Genomic DNA, 18,665 nt, shown 5'->3' on the forward strand with positions numbered 1-18,665 from the left:
GCTCCGGCCGCCCCTTCCCCGGGGCTCTCCGCGCTGCCCCGGCGCTCAGGGATCCGATCCCCCTTTCCCACGGATGCGATCGTCCCTGATCCCTTCGGCCCCGAAACGGGCCGCGAAATTGAGGTCTGGGGGAGATTAGCATCATTGCGGTTGCCCCGACGGGAACGCGAAGGATGAAATTCGCTTAAACTCTGTTATTTATGTGTAATGCTGCCGCCCGTCTCACAACAACCGGGGCTGAGATCGCAGTTAATTAGCTTTGGATAAAGAATTGCCCGAAATTAAACAAGCAACCAACATTGGCGTGTTCGCTCGTACTGCGGGAGGAAAGGGCTGGCAGTCGCGGGGCGCGATTTAATGAATAAAAGTTGATTTTCGCCTTCGTGCTTCGCGGGAGCTTGAGGGAAAGCGCGTCCTTTTCCGGAGAAAAAGCTCTCGGTATTCGTAACGATCCCGACACCCCGGGGTTTGTACGGGGACCAGCCCCGGCAAATCCTTCTCGTCCGGGGCAAAGCACACGATATAACAGGAAAAATACGGTCAACGGTGCGGGAGAATTTAGAGAGTCTTTGTCAGTCGCTTAGAAGACGTAAATCCCCGGGTCTTAAACGGGATTGTTACTCAGTTTTCTGCTGGTAAAAATGCCTAAAAATCCCCTTTCCAGGTACAGATGCGAAGCGCTCTCCCCAGGGTTGCAAGCGCCGGGTGTCTTGATTTGACATCAGGATTTTGGGGAGAGAGGAGCGTTTGGGAAAAGTCTTTGCGTTTTATGGCTTCGATAAAATAGTTATAAACGCACATGTAAATCAGTGAAGCTGAATCGGGGCGGCTTTCCTGGGCTACCTCCAATCCCAAATTGTCATCCCTCGTGTGATCTAAGCAGGGATGTAATAACTGGAGGATCTTCACCATTATATTTCGTTTTAAAAAAAGTGGACAGACAGTTTGGAGACAGAATCACTTAAAAGTGAGTGTGATAAAGAATTAGGATTTTGGGTTTCCTCCTTTAATCATAAGGGGAAGTGTTTGGGGTTTTGGGTTTTTTGGTGTTTTGGGTTTTTTTGAGGGGGGGTGGGGTTTTTTTCTGTTACTGTGTTTCTGTCACTGTTGCTGCTGCTGATTTGATTTTGCATCTTTTGGGGAAAGAGCTAACCGTGTGTATTTGGATAGCCAGAACAACAGGAGAAAATTTTACATTATGCTTCGCAAGGTGCTTTTTCCCTTCTCAGCTTCCTTGCCTTTATCATTTATAACAGCTCCTCATCTCTTTGGAGAAGGGTCGCACTGGAAAATGCTGCTTTGAAGACTGACCGGACAACAAGCATCTAAAACAAGCAGTTTAAGGGGAAATCACAACTGGAAAGGGCATCTAAAGGACAAGAAGCAGGTAGATTTTTAAAAAGCAGCTTCCCTCTGTGTTTGAAGAGCTAAGCCGAAAATGTTATTCTCTACAATTACAACAAATCTGTGTTTATCCGTTTGCTCAAAAAACCCACGATCGTTGCAGGAGGGAGAGGAGCAGTCAGTGGTATCGCCATATCGCTCGAAATTGCGATTTTTGCTTCAGGGATTTGATGTATTTGGGCAAAGGCAGAGCCATCTAGAGGAACAGCCCGGCTATGACGAGGTGGGGAAGGCAGTTTCCCTCAGAGGCATGGTATGCTAACTTTGGGTTTTCCTTAGTTGATTTCTCTGCTTCCAACAAAGGAAACGGGTGAGAAAATAATGCTGAATTAGTTCTTCTAAAAAAGAGTGTCCTCAGAAAACTCCAGCTTGCTTTACCAAATAGTAAGGAATGTAAAACAAAAAATAGCTTTAGAGAGGTTATTACATAGCTGGGATGGCACGGATATGCAAACCAACACTTAAAGAGTGGAGAGAATAAAGCTTTGATGGTGTGACAGCTGTAAAAATGTTTAATTTTCTTAATGCGTTTATCCTGCAAGCAGCATGCAGTGTTGCCTTGAAACATCGTCAGCTCTCAGTACAAACCTGTTGCCGTTCCCTTCTGCCAAGGCACGAGGAGAGCAGCATGAAGCGATCCAGCGCTCTGCCTCTCTGCTTTCTAAACGCTGCTTTTTTCCAGAGAGGTCTGGGAGCCGTTTGCCTTTCAGAAACGCACCGAGAAGCTGGCAAGCAAGGTGCCAAAACACAAAACTGAAATCACTTTCAAGGTAAGGGTCGGAGGCTACTGTCCCTCACTGCGAGCAGATTCGGGGTTGGGCTTGAGCAACGCTGTGAAATTACTCTGTTATTACCGAGTCACTGGGACATTTGTTAGCATTGGCATTACGAGTGTGGCAGTGAGGTCTGCTGGGTAGGGGAGCCCATGGCACCTGCGAGTCGGGGCTGAACCGTATCCCCAGCCAGCTGCGATTACGTGCAAACTTCTCCAGCCAGCTGCCTTGGAAAGTGTTTCAAGACTTCCCGAGGAAAAATGCTGCAGGAAAGCAAGGTCCTCCCCATCCTTGCCTTGTGCTAGCCACACTGTTCGCTTTGGTGTTGTGCTTGTCCTTGTTGTGCGTGCGGCAAGCGCGTTTCCCCCTGCTAAGAAGACACTGTCTTTGCCTCTAAGGCCCTGCTCCTCTGAACATGTAGGTACAGGCTTAACTTTCCTGTTGTGAATCTCAGGTGTGTACAGCTGAACACGGAAACCTGAAAATGCTTCAGACCTGAGCACCCAGCCTCGCAGCGGGAACCGATACCTGCACCCACCTGGGTCTCTCTGCGTTTCCCGAGGATGCTGAGGTCTAGGCACAGGGAACGTGTTGGAGGATCGGGACCTAATAGCCCATATTGGCTGCTGTTGACTTTACCAGTAGGAGAGACACCAGGATCCCTTCAGTGGCTCCGAATTGCTGCAGTGAAGCAGGAACCACAGGTTTGATTTGTTTTGGCTGCATTTGCAATGTAAGTCTCACTTTTTCTCCAGGGCTGGCAAGAGGCAAGGCAGTAACTCTATGGCCCACATACAGTCTGCACATGAAGAATTCTTTTATATCTTTCTCCAGAGTAATTGATGAAATTGGGAATGAGTTCTTCATCCTCAGGGACAAGGCGGGAGAATTATCTTTTCTCTTGCAGTGGTCCAGTACAGTGGCTCCACTCTCAAGAATATCAAGGAATTGACTAAGAACAGCTCAAATTAAATTTAAGCTCTAGTACCACTCCCTTATTTACAGCTAAGCCTATTCCTTCCTAGACTGGGTACTTTACACCTATTAATATGCTCTAAGAAAGTCTCTTTTTTCACTAAACCTCTGATTTGTCCTGCAAATGGGTAACAGAGAGTATCTGATGGTGTGCAATAGATGTTTCACTGCCATGAATTTGGGAAGGGTGTTCTGTGTACGTGTATACAGGTTGAAGTAACTTTTATCCCTTACCTAAGGAGAATAATGTATATTCCTCCCTCCCTGTATCTAGTCATCTATTGGACTGAAGTTCTGGCGATCAAATTTTGCCAACTTACCTTATGATAAGATCAGAGGTTTTCAAATCTTTCTTGATTTTTCAGACCCTGCAACATTTCCTGGGGAGGTGTCCTCATTCCACAGTTTTCAGGCTACCGACAATAGGCTTGGTTTGGTTTTGATTCTAGTTCACGGTCTCCGTAAAAACACTGCAGGCTGCAGACTGAGGGTTAGCATTTTGGAATAGCAAATATTTTCCCGGTGCATTTATATGGTGCTGAGCGTGATGGAGCCCCTGGATTCCGCCACAAAGCAAGGAATAAATGGTAGTTTATCGCAAGCCGTAGTTACTCCAGCACTTTAGGCTGTCGTGAGCGAACACCATCGCTGAAAGAAGCAGTTCTGCTTTGTGTCCACTCCTGGCTGCTTTTTCTGTCTGCTGTGCTCACACAAGTGTTTCTGTGGGCAGAAATGCTTCAGACCTGATCCAGCTCTAAAGGAACACCCTCACCCCAATCCTTTTTTTTTTCTTTTTCCTTTTTTCCCCCCCCTCAGGTTAGTTTTAGCCTGGGCCTGCCTAGCCCCTTCCCGAATGAGAGCTTGTTAGTGACTGATTAGCCAAAATTTTGATAAAAGCTTCATTGTTTGTAACCTCTGTAACCTACCCGGAGCTGTGCTCTTAATAAAAGTGGGATTAAATAGACACCTTGGGAGTGAGACAGTTGCAAGTGGGTATTTCAGAGTTTTGGGGGACAAAGGAGTATGGCCAGGCTTCAGTAGCTCCGCGTGTCAGAAGTGATTTTACCAAAACTGGGAAAGAAGCCTGACTTTTGGGTTTTGGGGGGAAGAGGAGCCTGGTGGGTGACAGAAGGAAGTCAACTCTTTGCGGGTGGATTAAGCACACGCTCCCAGGTGTTTAGAAGCACGTTCGCAGAAGCTCTCAGCGCCGTGCATTCCTCCTGCCTCTCCTCAGGCTTAAGATTCATAAAAAGCATTTAAAAATCCCCACTCTGATCCCACGAATTTAATCCTTCCTCGTTTATTTTTGCAACAATAAAAATATCCACCTGGCAATGAGGTGTGACTAACTAGGTACTATCGGATAGTGTCTTTTCTGGGAGGAGTGTTAAGCAGGGAGCTTCATCCCTCCTGCTTCGAGCTAGAAGCTGACCTGGGCTGAAATAAAGCAACATCTTTGTGCTTTTTACATCTTTTTGATGTGTAAAGGGATATTTGAAATGGAGCTTAGTGCTCTGGGCTGGTTGCCCTATAGTGATCACTCCTATAGAGTAAGGTAAAGGCCAGTATCTTTTGGTCTTAATAGGCCACCTCTGCCCTGGAATGAGTAATGGAAGTAGAAAAACATGAAGATAAATGTATGGTCAGCTAAGGTGAAAATAATCGAAACTATTAGTAGATAAAGGCAGTAGCTGCCATCACCACCACCACAAGGAAACAGAGGAATATTAAATTAATATTTCTTTTCCATGTTTGTCTGGGGGAGAAAATCAGATAGTGTATTAGTATCAGGTGCTGGTGAAAGAGCATTTTGGGCTCCATTAATAACTAGGGATTATGTTAAATAGCAACCACATAAATTAAATATTTTATGATCAGCCAGTCCCGGTAATTCACAGCCAAGAGTTTCAGAACTCTTGGAACCAGGAACATATCATGTGTCCATTAATGCTGACTTTTCATTTTGGGACACTAGAAAGATTTTAAAGGACTAAGAAAGCTGGTATTGGCTCATTATTTAAAAGGATTGGGCAAATGATTTGGGTAATGCTAAGACTGTCAGCCTGTCACTGTTAAAGGCAAGAAATAGTAGGCACATCACTTGATTAATGAATTCTTAAAGGTGATGCAAATGAGCATGCATATATAGAACATGGGCCTTGTCAAATCAATTTGCTGTTGTTCTCCAGTAAGAGTGAGCAACTCTTGATGATTTCTGAAAGTGGTTGGTTAATACCATGTTGGAGGTGGATTTTTCAAAAAGGGTATGGAATCAACATGGTGCAAATTAAGTGGATCTAACTGGTTAAACAGAGATCTCTGAATGTCACTGTGAAAAATGAATCCTTGAGTCTCTTTGCAGGGAAATCTTGTGGAAACTGGTTCATTATTCTGTTTCTGTCATTGATTTGGGAGGAAAATAAAGAATCATTGTAGTCCAAATGTGTAGGAGTCTAAAACTGGGGCTATGGAGTGTTAAATAATGAAGAGGACAGTTCACTGACACAGAACTACCTCGATCTCCATGTGGCAACTGGGAGCAAATGGGCAGAGTGTATTTCGATACAGAGAAGCAAAAGGACACATTTAGGAACAAAATCTGAGATTCAGAGTGCACTGCACTCCAGTGATGGAGCCCATCCTGGAAATTAGTAATTAATTTTTTTTTAAAGTTGTTGGTGTTCTTCTGAATAATCGTCTGTTCCTCGTTGTGATCTTGGGGTGAATGAGGCATAGGAAAAAGAACGATCTTAAGGGTCTTTCCTAACCTAAATGGTTCTATGAACTATAATAATTTCATATTGGTAGTGCATCAAATTATGATAGCACCTATAAAATCATGAGTAGCAGGGTAATGTAACAGGGATGAAGTTGTTCACTATCTAGTCGAATACAAGAACTAGGGGACAGAAAATGAAACTGGTAGGAACCGTGTTCCTGAGAAGATGCCGCTGCACACAACGTGAAGCTAAGCCTTGAAGCTTCTCAAGGAACTCACTTTAATTACTTACAGGAAGGGAATATTATGGGTGACTTATTTGCAGTCTATAAATACCTATGCAAGAGCAGAAGCATGAGGATAAGGGACAAAACAGGAACCAGTGGCCAGGACTGAAGCAGGACAGATAGAAGGGGTTCAATTCAGCTGCTCACACAGGGATAGCTGGGACTATTTGAGGTGCTTTGCAGCCTCCAGTGGTCTCCCACTGGCACTGTTTCAAGTATGTCAGGCATTGCGGATACCGTAGGGAACCTCAGACAGCTCTAAACACCTTTGTGTGCAACTGAATTAAGTACAAAGTATCAATTTTTACTATCATGCATAATTGTTAGAACAGCTTACCAGGACTTTTTTTTAGTGTGGATTCTCCACCAATTTTAAAATCAAGGTGGGACTTTTTTTTCTAATACGTACTTGAAAGAAGACAGCTACTAAGAGAAACTTTAGCCTGGATCCTTCTGCATCCACGTAGGCTGTCCACAGTGATCTCCCATGTTCCCATTTTCACACCATCAGTCCTACCTTGAACATTGCGCTATACTCCAGCTCCAGACTCAGAGCTTTCCTCGGTTGGTTTGCTGTCTTTGCACTGTGCTTAATTTTGCCCAATACAGTGATATTTCTGTCCAGGTTTTAGTGCCCAGCCAGGCAGGTGATTTGGGTAATTTAGATACTGCTGTGATGCCTAAATAAGAATTGCCCTCTCTTTGGAAGTATGGCACTTATGAGGAGGGCTGAGCACCGTGTTATCATCTAAGCCAAAACCCCACTCATATGATGCAGAGCAACATGTGCTAAGACCCACAGGGCCGTGTCTGCCATGAAGGCTACTGGCAAGAAACGTTTTGAGCTCTGTTCAGTCTTCCTGGCCATGTAGATGCTATCTGATATCTGTAACTAGGTCAGTGTCTGATGAGGGGAAGTGATCCAGTGAAAGGGTTGCTGTTAATGGAAGCTTTGGCTAGCAGAAGCAGGAATCTGAGATCTGTTTGGGTAAAATTTCATTCCTAATGAGCAAGTTAGAGATGTACCAGCATAATACTGTGCAACTCTTGAAAATCAGGTGGACAGACAAGGTAGTGATGCCATATGGGAAAACCTTGTTTTAAGGCAATGATGCAAAACACAAGCGAGGCATCAGCAGGAATCACAGTAGTAAAAAGAAAACCCTGGTCAACTCAAGATTTGTCACCTTTCGGAAATCAGCCCTTCAGTTTAGGGCTGTGGAACAGGTTCTGTAGCGCTTATAGACTTGTGGGCTCCCATGACAGATACCGAGGAAGAATTTCCTTGATTTCTTTGAAGAATTTCAGGCGATTTTGCTACCAGTCAAGGCATGCCTAAGCCGTACCTTGGGAATGAACGATTCACGTACCCAGTGACTGATGTTCGTGACTGACTGGCACATGCCAAAGATTGGCAAAGACAATACTAACCAGGAGCAAATATGGCAAGTGCCTGCAGGCTTTCATAGGCTCTACAGACTCTACACATGCAAAAAGAGGTGCAAGTGCAAACTAAACAGGCAGCAGAGCTGAAAAGCTCTGGCATTTAGGAAGACCAAAGTTAGCAATTAGAGGAAGAGCAAGCACTGGATATCCCCTGGAGCAGTGGTCTTCTGCAGTCATAACCTCATCATCTGTCTCAACAACATTTATTTAACATGGCTTGGTGAGAAAGAAAGCAGGCAGCCACTGAGCCTGGGTGTTGGAAGACATTCTCCACCTGGCCAGTGATAAGCAGAATGCATAGGTGAAAAGACATACCCTGAGCAGGCATGCCCAGAGCTGGGCAAAAGTCGAATAGCGAGGGCAGTCAAGGAGAATTGGTTTAAAAAGCAAGGCAGCATTAAAACGTTCTTGTGAAACTCCAAATCAAGATGGCCTTTAATAATAGATGCTAAGGAAGAAGAGCAAATGTACTCTCCACAACATTAAGTTTGAGGAGAGCCCCCTGCTTTCAGAAAAGGCCAGGCCGAAGAGATGGGTGAAATATTACCACAGTCTTTACAGACGACTGATCAAGAGATGAAGAGATTGTCAGTGTTTGGAAGATTATAACGCTTCAGGAGCAGGATGACAAGAAGAATCTTGTTGGCAGAGGCTGCAAAGAAGGGTCAGGAGACTGAAAAAATCTGAGGGGCTGAGAATGGATTGATGGGGCTGTGGCATGGGTCATTGACCCAGCCAGGCAATTGTATGTTATCAGGAAAGAAAAGATCCCCTGAACAAGGAAAAATGGATCCTAGTAAGCAAATTCCCACAATCGTGACCTTCCAAATTCTGTGTGTTTCCTGATACCTAAGCAAATTCCTCACTGTGTTCCTCGCCGGAAGATTCAGAAGGTGGATTCAGTTTCCACAAAGTGAGAGGGACAGTACAGCAAAACCAGTGCAAGACGCTGGTCACTGGCAAGTTCAGAGGTATCAAGAACTTCAGTTGCACAATTTCAAAAAGTCATTTGACCCAGTGTGTTGCAATAGGTGTGTGGAGTGTCCTAGGGCTATATGATATGTGTGAGAAGCAGCTGCAAAACATTATGAAGAGGTGAGGTCAGCAGTCCTGGTCAAGAGCAAGCTGAACAACTGGTTCAACACAAGGACTGGTAACAGACAGGGTGACTTGATAATTTGCAGCAGCTTCTGGAGCTGCCTGTAGAAAGTGAAGGATGGAGTTACAGCCACCAAAGACTTTGGGCAAAGTCAGACAAGGAGATCAAGAGCCTGAGGATGATCACATCTTCAGTGGTGGTGCCAGTTCATCAGATGTGCCAAGTCATGTTGCTGCGTCTGATGATGAATGATGTGGATCAAACATTGGCGTGGGCCAGACAAAGACCAGGAGAAAAGGGAGAAAGGATGAGAACTGCACAGGCAGGTAGCAGCAGGGTGGACAAGATGGACCGCCCCATTTATCTGAGAAATTTCACCACACAGGACAGCAACAGATCCCTCTACAGAGATCTGAAGGAGGATGTAGCTGGCGCACGTGGGCGTAGATCACCTGAAGCAGTCATGAAAAGGCACGGACAAATCATGAAAGCAAAAATCAGGCTACTCAGTAGGTCCCTGTCCTTGCTGTATGTGCAAAGAAATGGATGGTCAGGAAGGCAAAACAAAAAAAGATGTAGTATGAGGCGCTTAGGGACATGGTTTAGTGGGCATGGTGGTGTTGGGTTGACGGTTGGACTCGATGATCTTAGAGGTCTTTTCCAACCTCAATGATTCTATGATTCTATGATTCTAAGGCAGCTGGGATTTGCAACGAAATGTTACAGATTGTGAGACCGTGTCAGAAATGGGACAGTCAGCAGTAGGATTTACAAAGGGGACAGTCATCTGTGGGAGGAAACTCTGGCTGCTGGTTGGCTGGATAACCACTTTCAAGGTACCCTGTTCTTTGTCTTGGTAAAGGGAAGAGGATTAAGATGCTGATGGTAGGAAAAACTAGATTATTGGTTTTCATTTTGATTTTTTTTTTTTTGCTTTACAATTTTCTCAACGGAGGTTTGCACCCCTACGTACTGAATTTACACCTACCTCTGTAAGCTGCTACTTCCTAATCTTCCTTCATAGACCCTTTGAGTCTGCAGTCTGTGGACCTGAAGGGGTGGATGACATAAGAAAATGAGTCTGTATTTGCTGAACACAGTGGAGCACTTGAGAATGACTTGTAGCTGTCCTCTATGGTCATTAGTCTGCGGGACAAAAAAATAAAGGGCAAACCTCTGAAAATGGAGATGGCAAAGACAAGGGAACTGAGAGGGAAAAGGGGCAAACAGAAGTTTTGTGCAAGCAGCAGTTTCAAGTTCATCCTTGAGCAATGAAGCCACTTTGAGTTTCCAAACACTGGACCTGTGACACCAGATCACTCTAATGGGCCCGGCAGGCAGAGCCCTGCCAGACAGCAACCAGCACCAAGCGTGCAGAAGAGGCAAAATCCAACTCAAATTTCCACACTCTCCTCTTGACGGGTAATCTGACTCGTTACAAGTCAGGAGGTTTCTGCAGAGCAGTGAATTCACATTGCGTAGTCCCAAAGTTTTGGATGGGATCCCTAAAAAAAAAAAAAATAATCAAATGTGCAGGATGGAGAGAACCAGATGATTTAATCTGGGCTGTAGGAAGGGTGAGTGAGATAGAGGTGATTGAGCAGCATCAAAGGGTGACAATCAATTTGAATTTCCCCAGAAGTGATGTTGATGCCTGTGTTGCTTCTCCTTGTGCTTTTTCTTTAATTAAATACCGAGTGTTCCATTAGTAGTTGGAATAACACGCTGTTCTTGGGGAAAAGAAAACCCAAGTAATCCCTTTATCTGCTAAAATAGATGATTTCTAGTAGATTAAACAATGGCCTTTCAGCTACCAGAGCATAGTTCAGGCCATAATTGAAGTCCTCTCCTTGGCCTCTCCTCGGTCCTCGCAGCCAGTAGTCCGTAGAGCCCCATCATCAGAGATAACCTCAGTGACTCTTGTCTGCAGCGAGTGTTTCTCCAGATGAGGAGATTAGTCAGAGATAAAGCATATTACCTGAAAATAATAAGTAATTACGGTCCCGGACTGTCTCTCCACATTCATTTCATGCTGGTTAACCCTTGCAAAACTGGCTGCTGGTAGGGTTTAGGTCTTTAAAGAGGAGGGAGGGTGAAGGAAGATTTCCCATGTCTGAGTGGAAAAGGAGAAATTTCACCTTTTGTTTTCTGTTTCTTGCCCTGGGTGGGGATTCCTGGGCATGGCAGGAGGCACTCGGCTCCTTGCACTGCTGCAGCCCGCAGTCTGTGGAGGAGCCGGGGCTGTGCCTTGCAGTGTCCTTGCAGGGTGCCATCACCCTCTGCCTCCCCGTGCTCGTCAGCTTGAAGCTGTGAGGTCTTAAAACTCCCTTGCAAGTCATCTACCACTTACTTGATGGCAACATAGAAAAATACTGCATGCCCAGTACGTACACACTGGCTATACTTCCCCTGCTGCATTAAACAGGACCAGGTCGTGGGCCCAGCCGGTGACCTGCAGTGGTCCATAAAGTTAAAATATTAGCCTGGGCCAGGCATGTTTTGGGGTTAACAGTACTCCTCCGTGCCCAGGCATGGCTCAGAGGCTATAAACTTCTCAGTGGGCAGTTGCCATGGGACGGGTCTGCTTTGGGGAGTGCTGGCTGGGCTATGTGGATGTGAGCTCAGGGCCAAAGAACAGTCCTTGGTATTTTTTCCAGCATAGATGTATCTACTCTGACTTGACAACACAAAACCACTTATAGCTTTCATATTCATTCATCAACAGGAGATCCAGAGAAACACAAAAACTTCGCAAGGTTTTTATAGCAAATTGTCTGCATGTCTGGGAGAAAAAAAAATGAACATATTGTGGTTTTCTAGAAATTTGGATTGGTTGCCTAGGTAGGATGGAGAGAAGAAATGTAAAAGAAAACTCAGGGTGAAGAAATGCCTTGAAATCTGTTTATGGGGCTTTGCTGTTGTTACCACTGCTGGGAGTGAGCTCCTATGCCGCAGAAAGCAAGTGTCCTGACAGGAAGATCTTTTCCTTGGTCTCCTTGCAAATATTACAGATGAAGTCCTGGCCCTGTTCAAGTCACTGGGAGTTTTGTTAATGACTTCATTAGGACCACTGCTGTTTCATTCATAAAAGGCGTCTTCCCAGCTCTCGTGCCATTACAGCATCCTCTGTCTGTCATCGGGCTGGTCTCCGTGAGTGAGGGACGAGTGGGTTCATCCTTCTTCCTCTAAATGCTTCATCGGCCGCTCCCTTGAAAACTGTAAATAAAGGCCGCTGGGGATAGCTTTTCTGCTTGACCCCTCACCTGAAATGAAAATAAAGGTGGCTGAATTTCATCCTGACGCGGAGCTCCTTCCCGGGCTGGCTCTTTCCCATAGCTGTTGACAGTTACCTGCCAAGCCCCATGGTTACCTTTGATTTTGCCGTAATGACATCTCGGTACTTAGGGTGGCTCTGGGACTGTAATCCTCTCTGTAGCCTTAACCAATTTATGGGGTAACCTGAGACCAGGCTCTCGCTTCCCCATGATTTTGCCTCTTGTTAACACTCACCGAAAGTATCAACAAACTAAATGCAAAGGGTTTATTTTATTGCATGCCCAGGGTTGGCAAATACCTGCATGCACACCTGCTGTAAATGTCTGCTTTTAGAGGGTAGCTGCACGCACTTGCCACATTAAAACTATGCAGTATTTTGTTTCCCCAAAGTGTGCTGCTAAAATAAATGCTTTGTTAGCAATAACCAGGCAGTGCTCCAAGGAGCTGTTAAGAGCAGCAGTGAGGATTCAGCAAAGCGGGATTTATCCACAGTTTTGCCACAGATTTTCTGTGTGATCTGCAGCTTGCTTTGTCTCGGAGTGCTTTGTCTTTGAAATCCTTCAAATCAAAGTCCTTTATCTGTCTCGTGTTTAGACTATAAGCTCTTCAGGGCCAGGGCTTTTTTTGTTGGCATAACAGCTTTTATAATAACTCTCCTCTGATCTTTAGAGGGCCTACCTGTGTGTGTATAATACAGTTATAAAAGAGCAGTCTCAGCTTCATCGCAGTGAATGATCCTGGCATTAGAGGACACGAGTCCTGGTCCCTGCTCCCTAACCTGTATTAACTGCCTTTTCTAAAGGAAATCTCAGGGCAGATGATTTACACGGCGGCGGAAGTAGGAGGAGGATCCCCAGGGAAAGCAAACACTTGAGACTTCAAGGTGGGATGACTTCGGTGGCACACTTCTCTAATGACCATCTGATCCAGGAGGTGCCCGCTTCCTAAGCACAGATCAAAGACAAAAGGTGACTTCTGAAATGACATGCAACCACCTCTCGCATTGCTTAAATTCTCTCCTCCTGCTAGCGTTTGATCTCACTTTACCTTTCCTGTCACTGGAAGCAGGTGGTTGCTTTATTCTCCCCGACAAATTTAGATCGGCTGAACAGCTAATGGCTGCAGTGGGAAAATCTCCCGGTTGCAGACCCAGTCCAAACCTTGGTGCAGTCAGTGGAAAGGCTCCTCTTCACTGTAGTCAGTTGTGGATAAGGTCTAGGTGAGCTGATCTGGAGTGGTCATTATCCTGCCAAACTTGCCTTTAAGAAGTAGACGAGATTGTATTGCGAGGTGAGACTCAAGGGAAGTCCAGCTGGCTGAAACCCATGAGCTCCTCCAGACGTGTGGGGATATGGCTTGAGGATTTTCCATCACATGCTATAAATGCACTATCCCCCTATATTTATTGCCAGCGAAGACTTGTGCTTGTTATTGCGGGCTCTGTACGGTGGCTCCACTGACTGCTGGTGGAAACGTCAGGCTCTCGGCCACTGTGAGATCTGTGACAAATGTGATTGCAAGTGACAGGCGTAAGTCAAGCCAGTGTCATATTGTAACCAGAGTTATGTTAGATCAAGAGCCTCCCCGAGACTGGGGTCACTTACGTGCTCTGCTCTGAATTTCGCCTGTTATTCCAACATGTCCCTAACGCATGGTGCTGTTCTGCCATACTCATGTAAGCCTATCTCTAGTTTTAACCTTCTCCTTCCAAGGAGAAAGAGAAGCAGAATTTACCTAACAGGCAAGCTCTTAACAAAGCCTTGGATATCTGATACACATAATGGTCCCAGAGGCATGTTTACTTTGGACTGAGTGAGTGAGTGAAAACCATTTTGGAAGGGCTTTTTCACCTCTAGCGACTTAACCTAACGAGGAGAAAAGTGATGCGGTTAAAGGGCTATTTAAACAACGGCATTAGTGAGCAGATTTAGGTTCTCCAACAATACATATATGTATTTGCCTTACACAGGTGCATAAATATGCATTGATTTGTATCACGGGACACATTGCATAGCCAGTGATGAGATTTCAGCCATCCTCTGCTGATGGATGCTTTATTTGGGGGAACCATGAGCAAACAGCTGATTGTTTTAGCAGGCTACAGCAGAACTGCCCAAAGATTTGGGACACCACCGTTGAGTTCACCAGCTGCCCTTGTCTTCTGCGGAGAGGAGTGTCTGTGCCACAAGGAGTTTGACTTTGAGGGCTCAGTCCTGTAAGTGATTTAGGTGGCTGGAAGAGGGCTACATGTGCCTCAGATTTAGGCTGAAGGATGTTGCTTATTTCTGATCATGAGATGCCATAAATGCCCCCACCGATGTATGAAGAAAACTGGAGAGAAGCGTGAAATAAATAACTCCATGGGAAACCTTCCCATGCTGGATTGCTGCACTGCCACGAAAGTTCATGTTTTTAGACCCAAATGGATGACTGACCTCGTGCTGACAGAATGGGCTGTCAGCACTCGTCCCTTGAAGAAGAGTCTCCCCTTTGCGCTTTGTCTCCTCGTGGTGATAACCTGAATGGAGATTCACAGATTACGTCCTGCCTCTTTCATGCGATGGGGGTCCTGCTTACCGATCACTTCCCTCTTTCAACATCCTCACAGGGGCAATGAATCTTATTCCTAGTCCAAAGAGCACTTGTCAAGAGCTGGGTTGACAGGGAGGTATGTCCTCCTTGGCCATGTTTTCTTGCATTGAATTGTTAATCGCTGAGAGGGTTCACCTGAACCCTGCCGGTACCCAGTGCAGCGCCTTGCGCAAGAGCAATACAGGCTTAGATAGCACCGTTGCCATTTCACAGGTGGAAAAAGACAACAGTTATGGGAAGTTAGGGCCAAATGGAGGTGAAATTCATCTCTGTGTCACATCCTATATGCTACTGCAGTCTTACTGAGGCTACGCGATAGACTTTCCAGAGGTACATAGGTACCTCTAAGCACAGGGAAATGTCCAGCAGGATGTTGGGAAGGAGCTGCACAGATCAGGTACACAAATCTCATTGTTTTACATTATAATTAAGGTCCTTGACTTTGATTTTAAAGGACCTGAACTCAGCTCTCACGCATTTGGGCCCATTGGAAAATTCTCCCAAGGTGCTGCTAAAACACATAATTGTCTGCCTTTGACAATCTGGTCCCTGCTGGCTTCTTCTAATTTCCTTGTATCCATGCACGTAGCATGATGTGGAGAGGTCAAAAGCACCAGCACCCTCTGAAAACCTCCCTGGCTGTTTGGGGTGATCATTGCCTTGAAAAACAGGGGCATTTCCATTCAGGTATGTGGTTTAGGCTCCTGACCCTGGGAATCTCAGCTGTCGCTTCCCTGGAGTATTGCAAAAATAAACCGATTATTTAAGAGCAGTTTTCTCCTGCGGGTGTTCATAGCACAGTGTTGGTCTTCAGCATTAACTTCTGTCTTAGAGATGTGCAGACAGCTGAACATACAGCAGCCATGCAGGGTACAGTGAGCCCTCTTCTCCTAGGGCAGGGAAGCTTTAGAAAAAAAAGTATTTAGTTGGGGGAAGGTGGGGAGGAAAAGGCACAGGAAAAGCTGCCTGGTCAAAAAATGCTGACAAAGCAACCCCATGGCTGAGATTCACAGGTAACACTGAAGCGCCCGGTGCTGCTTTGTGTAGCCCAGCAGAGTTTGAATGATCATGCAGTGGTTAATGCTGTAGGGAAGCGGCAATTCCAGCTTATGTGAAGCCAGCACAATACTCCATTCACTGCAGCTGGATGTCTCCCTCCTGGTGCTTCTCACGTGCAGCCCGCGCTGAGCACTGTGTGCGGGGATGCCAGGGGGGGATCTGACATGCAGGAGCCTCCTTCTGCTGAGTTTCCTTTTATTGGGGGGCTCAAGAGAAATCTGGGACCATTGCAAGGAATTGGTATTGCAGGAGAGAGAACGGCACTGCAGCCCACAGGTGTCTGTGAAGGAAGCTTAAAAAAAGTCCACGTGTATAAAAACACTTTAAAAAAAAGGCATGTGGCTGGTTTACTTTTTCTCCATATCTGAACTAGCAACGAGGAGGCAGATAAGCTCTCTCGGAGGTAGAGGAAGATGAGAGCTGGGAGTTTGGTTCCTGCCCACTTCTGATTAGGATTATGTTGGCAATTATCAGCCCCATCGTTTGGTATTTGGGAAGAAGAAATAGGAAGCTGAACAGCGATAGTGGGCTGCTCCTGCATGAACTATCCTGGCAAAATGCCTTTTAATTTCATGTGAGCTGCGCCTGTGAGAAGACGGAAGGATCAAGCCATCATCAAGGAAGATTAGGATTTGGAGCCAGGTTTTGGAAATTGTCTCTTATCTCAGTAATGAATCAGACACCTTAGGTGAAATTCAGATCCTACTGAATAAGCATTTTGGTTTTTGAGTTTAGCAGGGCCAGGATTTCACCCCTAATTTCAAATATTCCCAAACACTGCTGTGCCTGCAGTTGGAGCTAGTTACCAATGTTACATCCTAAAATTGTATCTCACTTATATTAGTCTTGTACGACCTGATTCTGCTCCCCCTGTAACTGATGGGAGTTCAGATGCTGAGTTCAAGATGATGGCACTGTCCCTCCTTTACCATGCTGCTTTACAGAACACCGATATTTTAAAAGTGAATCTTCTTAATTTATGTTATTCCTGATAATTTTAGAGTGCAGACTTGGTTTCATTTACATCAGAAATAGGATCCATTTTCCCTGCCCTGGAAGGAAGACACTCTCAAGGGCTTACTGATATTTGTGTGTTTGACTTTAAGGCAGAAGTTTGTTCCTAATTAATTGAATAAGTGCTTTAATCCCTGGCCTGAGGGCTTCCCATAGAGCATTAGCTGTATTAAGAAGGAAATGGAGTGTAATCCCTTTAATATAAGCACAGGAGAACACGAGAGTTTCACATTTCTGGAAATAATTTCTTTCCTTGTTGCATCATTTATTCTAATATTAATTTGCATAAAATACCGTGGGGACAAAGGGCTTCTCCTTCTGCCTGACCCCAGTGCTGAGCTGTTAGCAGCACACGACCCTTGCCAGAGCGTTAGCATCCTCTGGCTCCAGTTATACACCGGTGAGTAACAGGGTGCAAAGAGAAATAACTAGAAATTCAGCTCATTCCAATGGTGCTTGTGAACCCAGGTCCGTGACCGGCTCTCCTCTGTGGAGGATCCTGGAGCCAAGATGTCATCTTTCTGACTCATACGTCATCACCAGCATTTACTACTATTTGCATTCTGTAGTGCCAGAGAATCTCATTTCTGAACCGATAGCCAGGCTCATGTGTAGCTACAGAAATTGGACTCTTGGATGAGATTCAGCTGACCAAACTCAAGCTTTCTAGGAAAGCAGTTTATTTCATCCCCAAGTACGTATCTACATTGGTCACATGAATTGGGCTAAACGAGCCAAGAAACCAGGAAGGATCAGCTCAAAGGGAGATGTCCTCTTTGTGGACATCTAAAATTAGGTGAGATTAGTCTTGGATGAGGTGGATCCAAACCTGGTTAATGTTTGACATTTTTTAAAGCGTAAATACTCTTTACTGGTTTGCCCTTCCTGTCCATTCGTGGGACAGAAGACTAAATCTGAGCGTCCCCTGCTGTCTTATGTTGCGGGTCATCAGAGGAAGGGGGCTGCAACATCTGGACGGGACAGGTCAGGTGTACTCGGCCACACTCCAAGACCAAGCGGAGATCCCTGTCTGCCTTATTTCTGCAATGTTTCCCAGCCCTCCATGCAGTAAGGTAAGGATGATGTTTTCTTCCACTCCCCACAACACATCCACAAAGTGGGTCCTTTCTTCCCGTTTCCCCATCTTTGGCTCCCATCTTTATCTTTAGCAGGAGCTGGGGAGGCTTTGTCCCTCTCCTGGCCATATGTCCCCAGCATGGCTGGCTGCAGCTGAAAGAGCAGGTAGCAGCTCCCCAGCTATGACTGTGGGGTGGCTTCTCCTCCAAGAAGCCCTCAAGCCAGACCTTCATGGGGAAACCCCTCCCACCAAGGCCTCCAGGGTTCTGGAGTGTGGGTGTCTCACAAAGGGACAGAGGTTTCCCTTGTCCCTGGAAACACTGTGGCCACGCAGACACTGGTGGATCCCATTGCACACGTACCCTATCCCAGGAAGGGACACCCGTGTTTGCCCCCCAGCTGGCTCTGAGGCTGGTAGTGGTGGGGTGCTGCCATCTCTTCTCTGCTGGGTCCCACCAAGCTGCATCCCCTGAGGTGTCAGGCTCCGTACGTGCTGGTTGCTGGGCTGGACGGGTATATTTTGCATTGCTGAAGTTGGATGAAGTCAGTCATACTCTAACTGCTGATTCGGGGTGCACAGGGGTCCTACAGCCCCAGCTGAATCCCCTTCCTCCTGCCAGTACCCAACTCCAGGTCTCTAGATCCCTTGTTCCTTGGGGCGGTGTGGAGGAGAGGATCTGGTTTGCTGTTTGTTAACTGAGTGACTTCTTCTGGTCCAGGTTCCTGGCTGACCATGGTGGACACAATGAGGAAAACAGCGCACTCGAAGGTGAAGTACACACGGGACTCTCATCCTCACCAGTGTTTGAGTAATGGGTTTGCAGTGTCTGCCAGGCTGGGAAGATAATAGGAGCTGGTGACAACAAGCTTCTGGGTCCTGGCCAAAGGCAGCCACTGGTCTGGGAAGCCCAGAGGGGGAAAAGAGTGAAATGTTAGAAAAAAGG

At 46.0% G+C, this 18,665-nt stretch overlaps 1 protein-coding gene across 1 annotated transcript in view; it reads right to left on the minus strand.

Annotated features, from left to right (window-relative positions):
* FOXI3 (forkhead box I3) overlaps positions 1-18,456 on the minus strand; it is a 21,352-nt gene extending 2,896 nt beyond the window's left edge. The window contains exons 1-2 of the mRNA XM_009289412.1: positions 18,345-18,456; positions 14,415-14,497 (exon numbers count right to left, since the gene is read on the minus strand). Coding sequence (XP_009287687.1) covers positions 14,415-14,497; positions 18,345-18,456 — 195 coding nt within the window. The remainder of the gene's footprint in view (positions 1-14,414; positions 14,498-18,344) is intronic.
* Between the last annotated feature and the right edge of the window lie 209 nt (positions 18,457-18,665).

The sequence above is a fragment of the Aptenodytes forsteri genome, unplaced genomic scaffold (genome assembly GCF_000699145.1).
Source record: "Aptenodytes forsteri isolate BGI_AS27 unplaced genomic scaffold, ASM69914v1 Scaffold141, whole genome shotgun sequence".
Taxonomy (NCBI): domain Eukaryota; kingdom Metazoa; phylum Chordata; class Aves; order Sphenisciformes; family Spheniscidae; genus Aptenodytes; species Aptenodytes forsteri.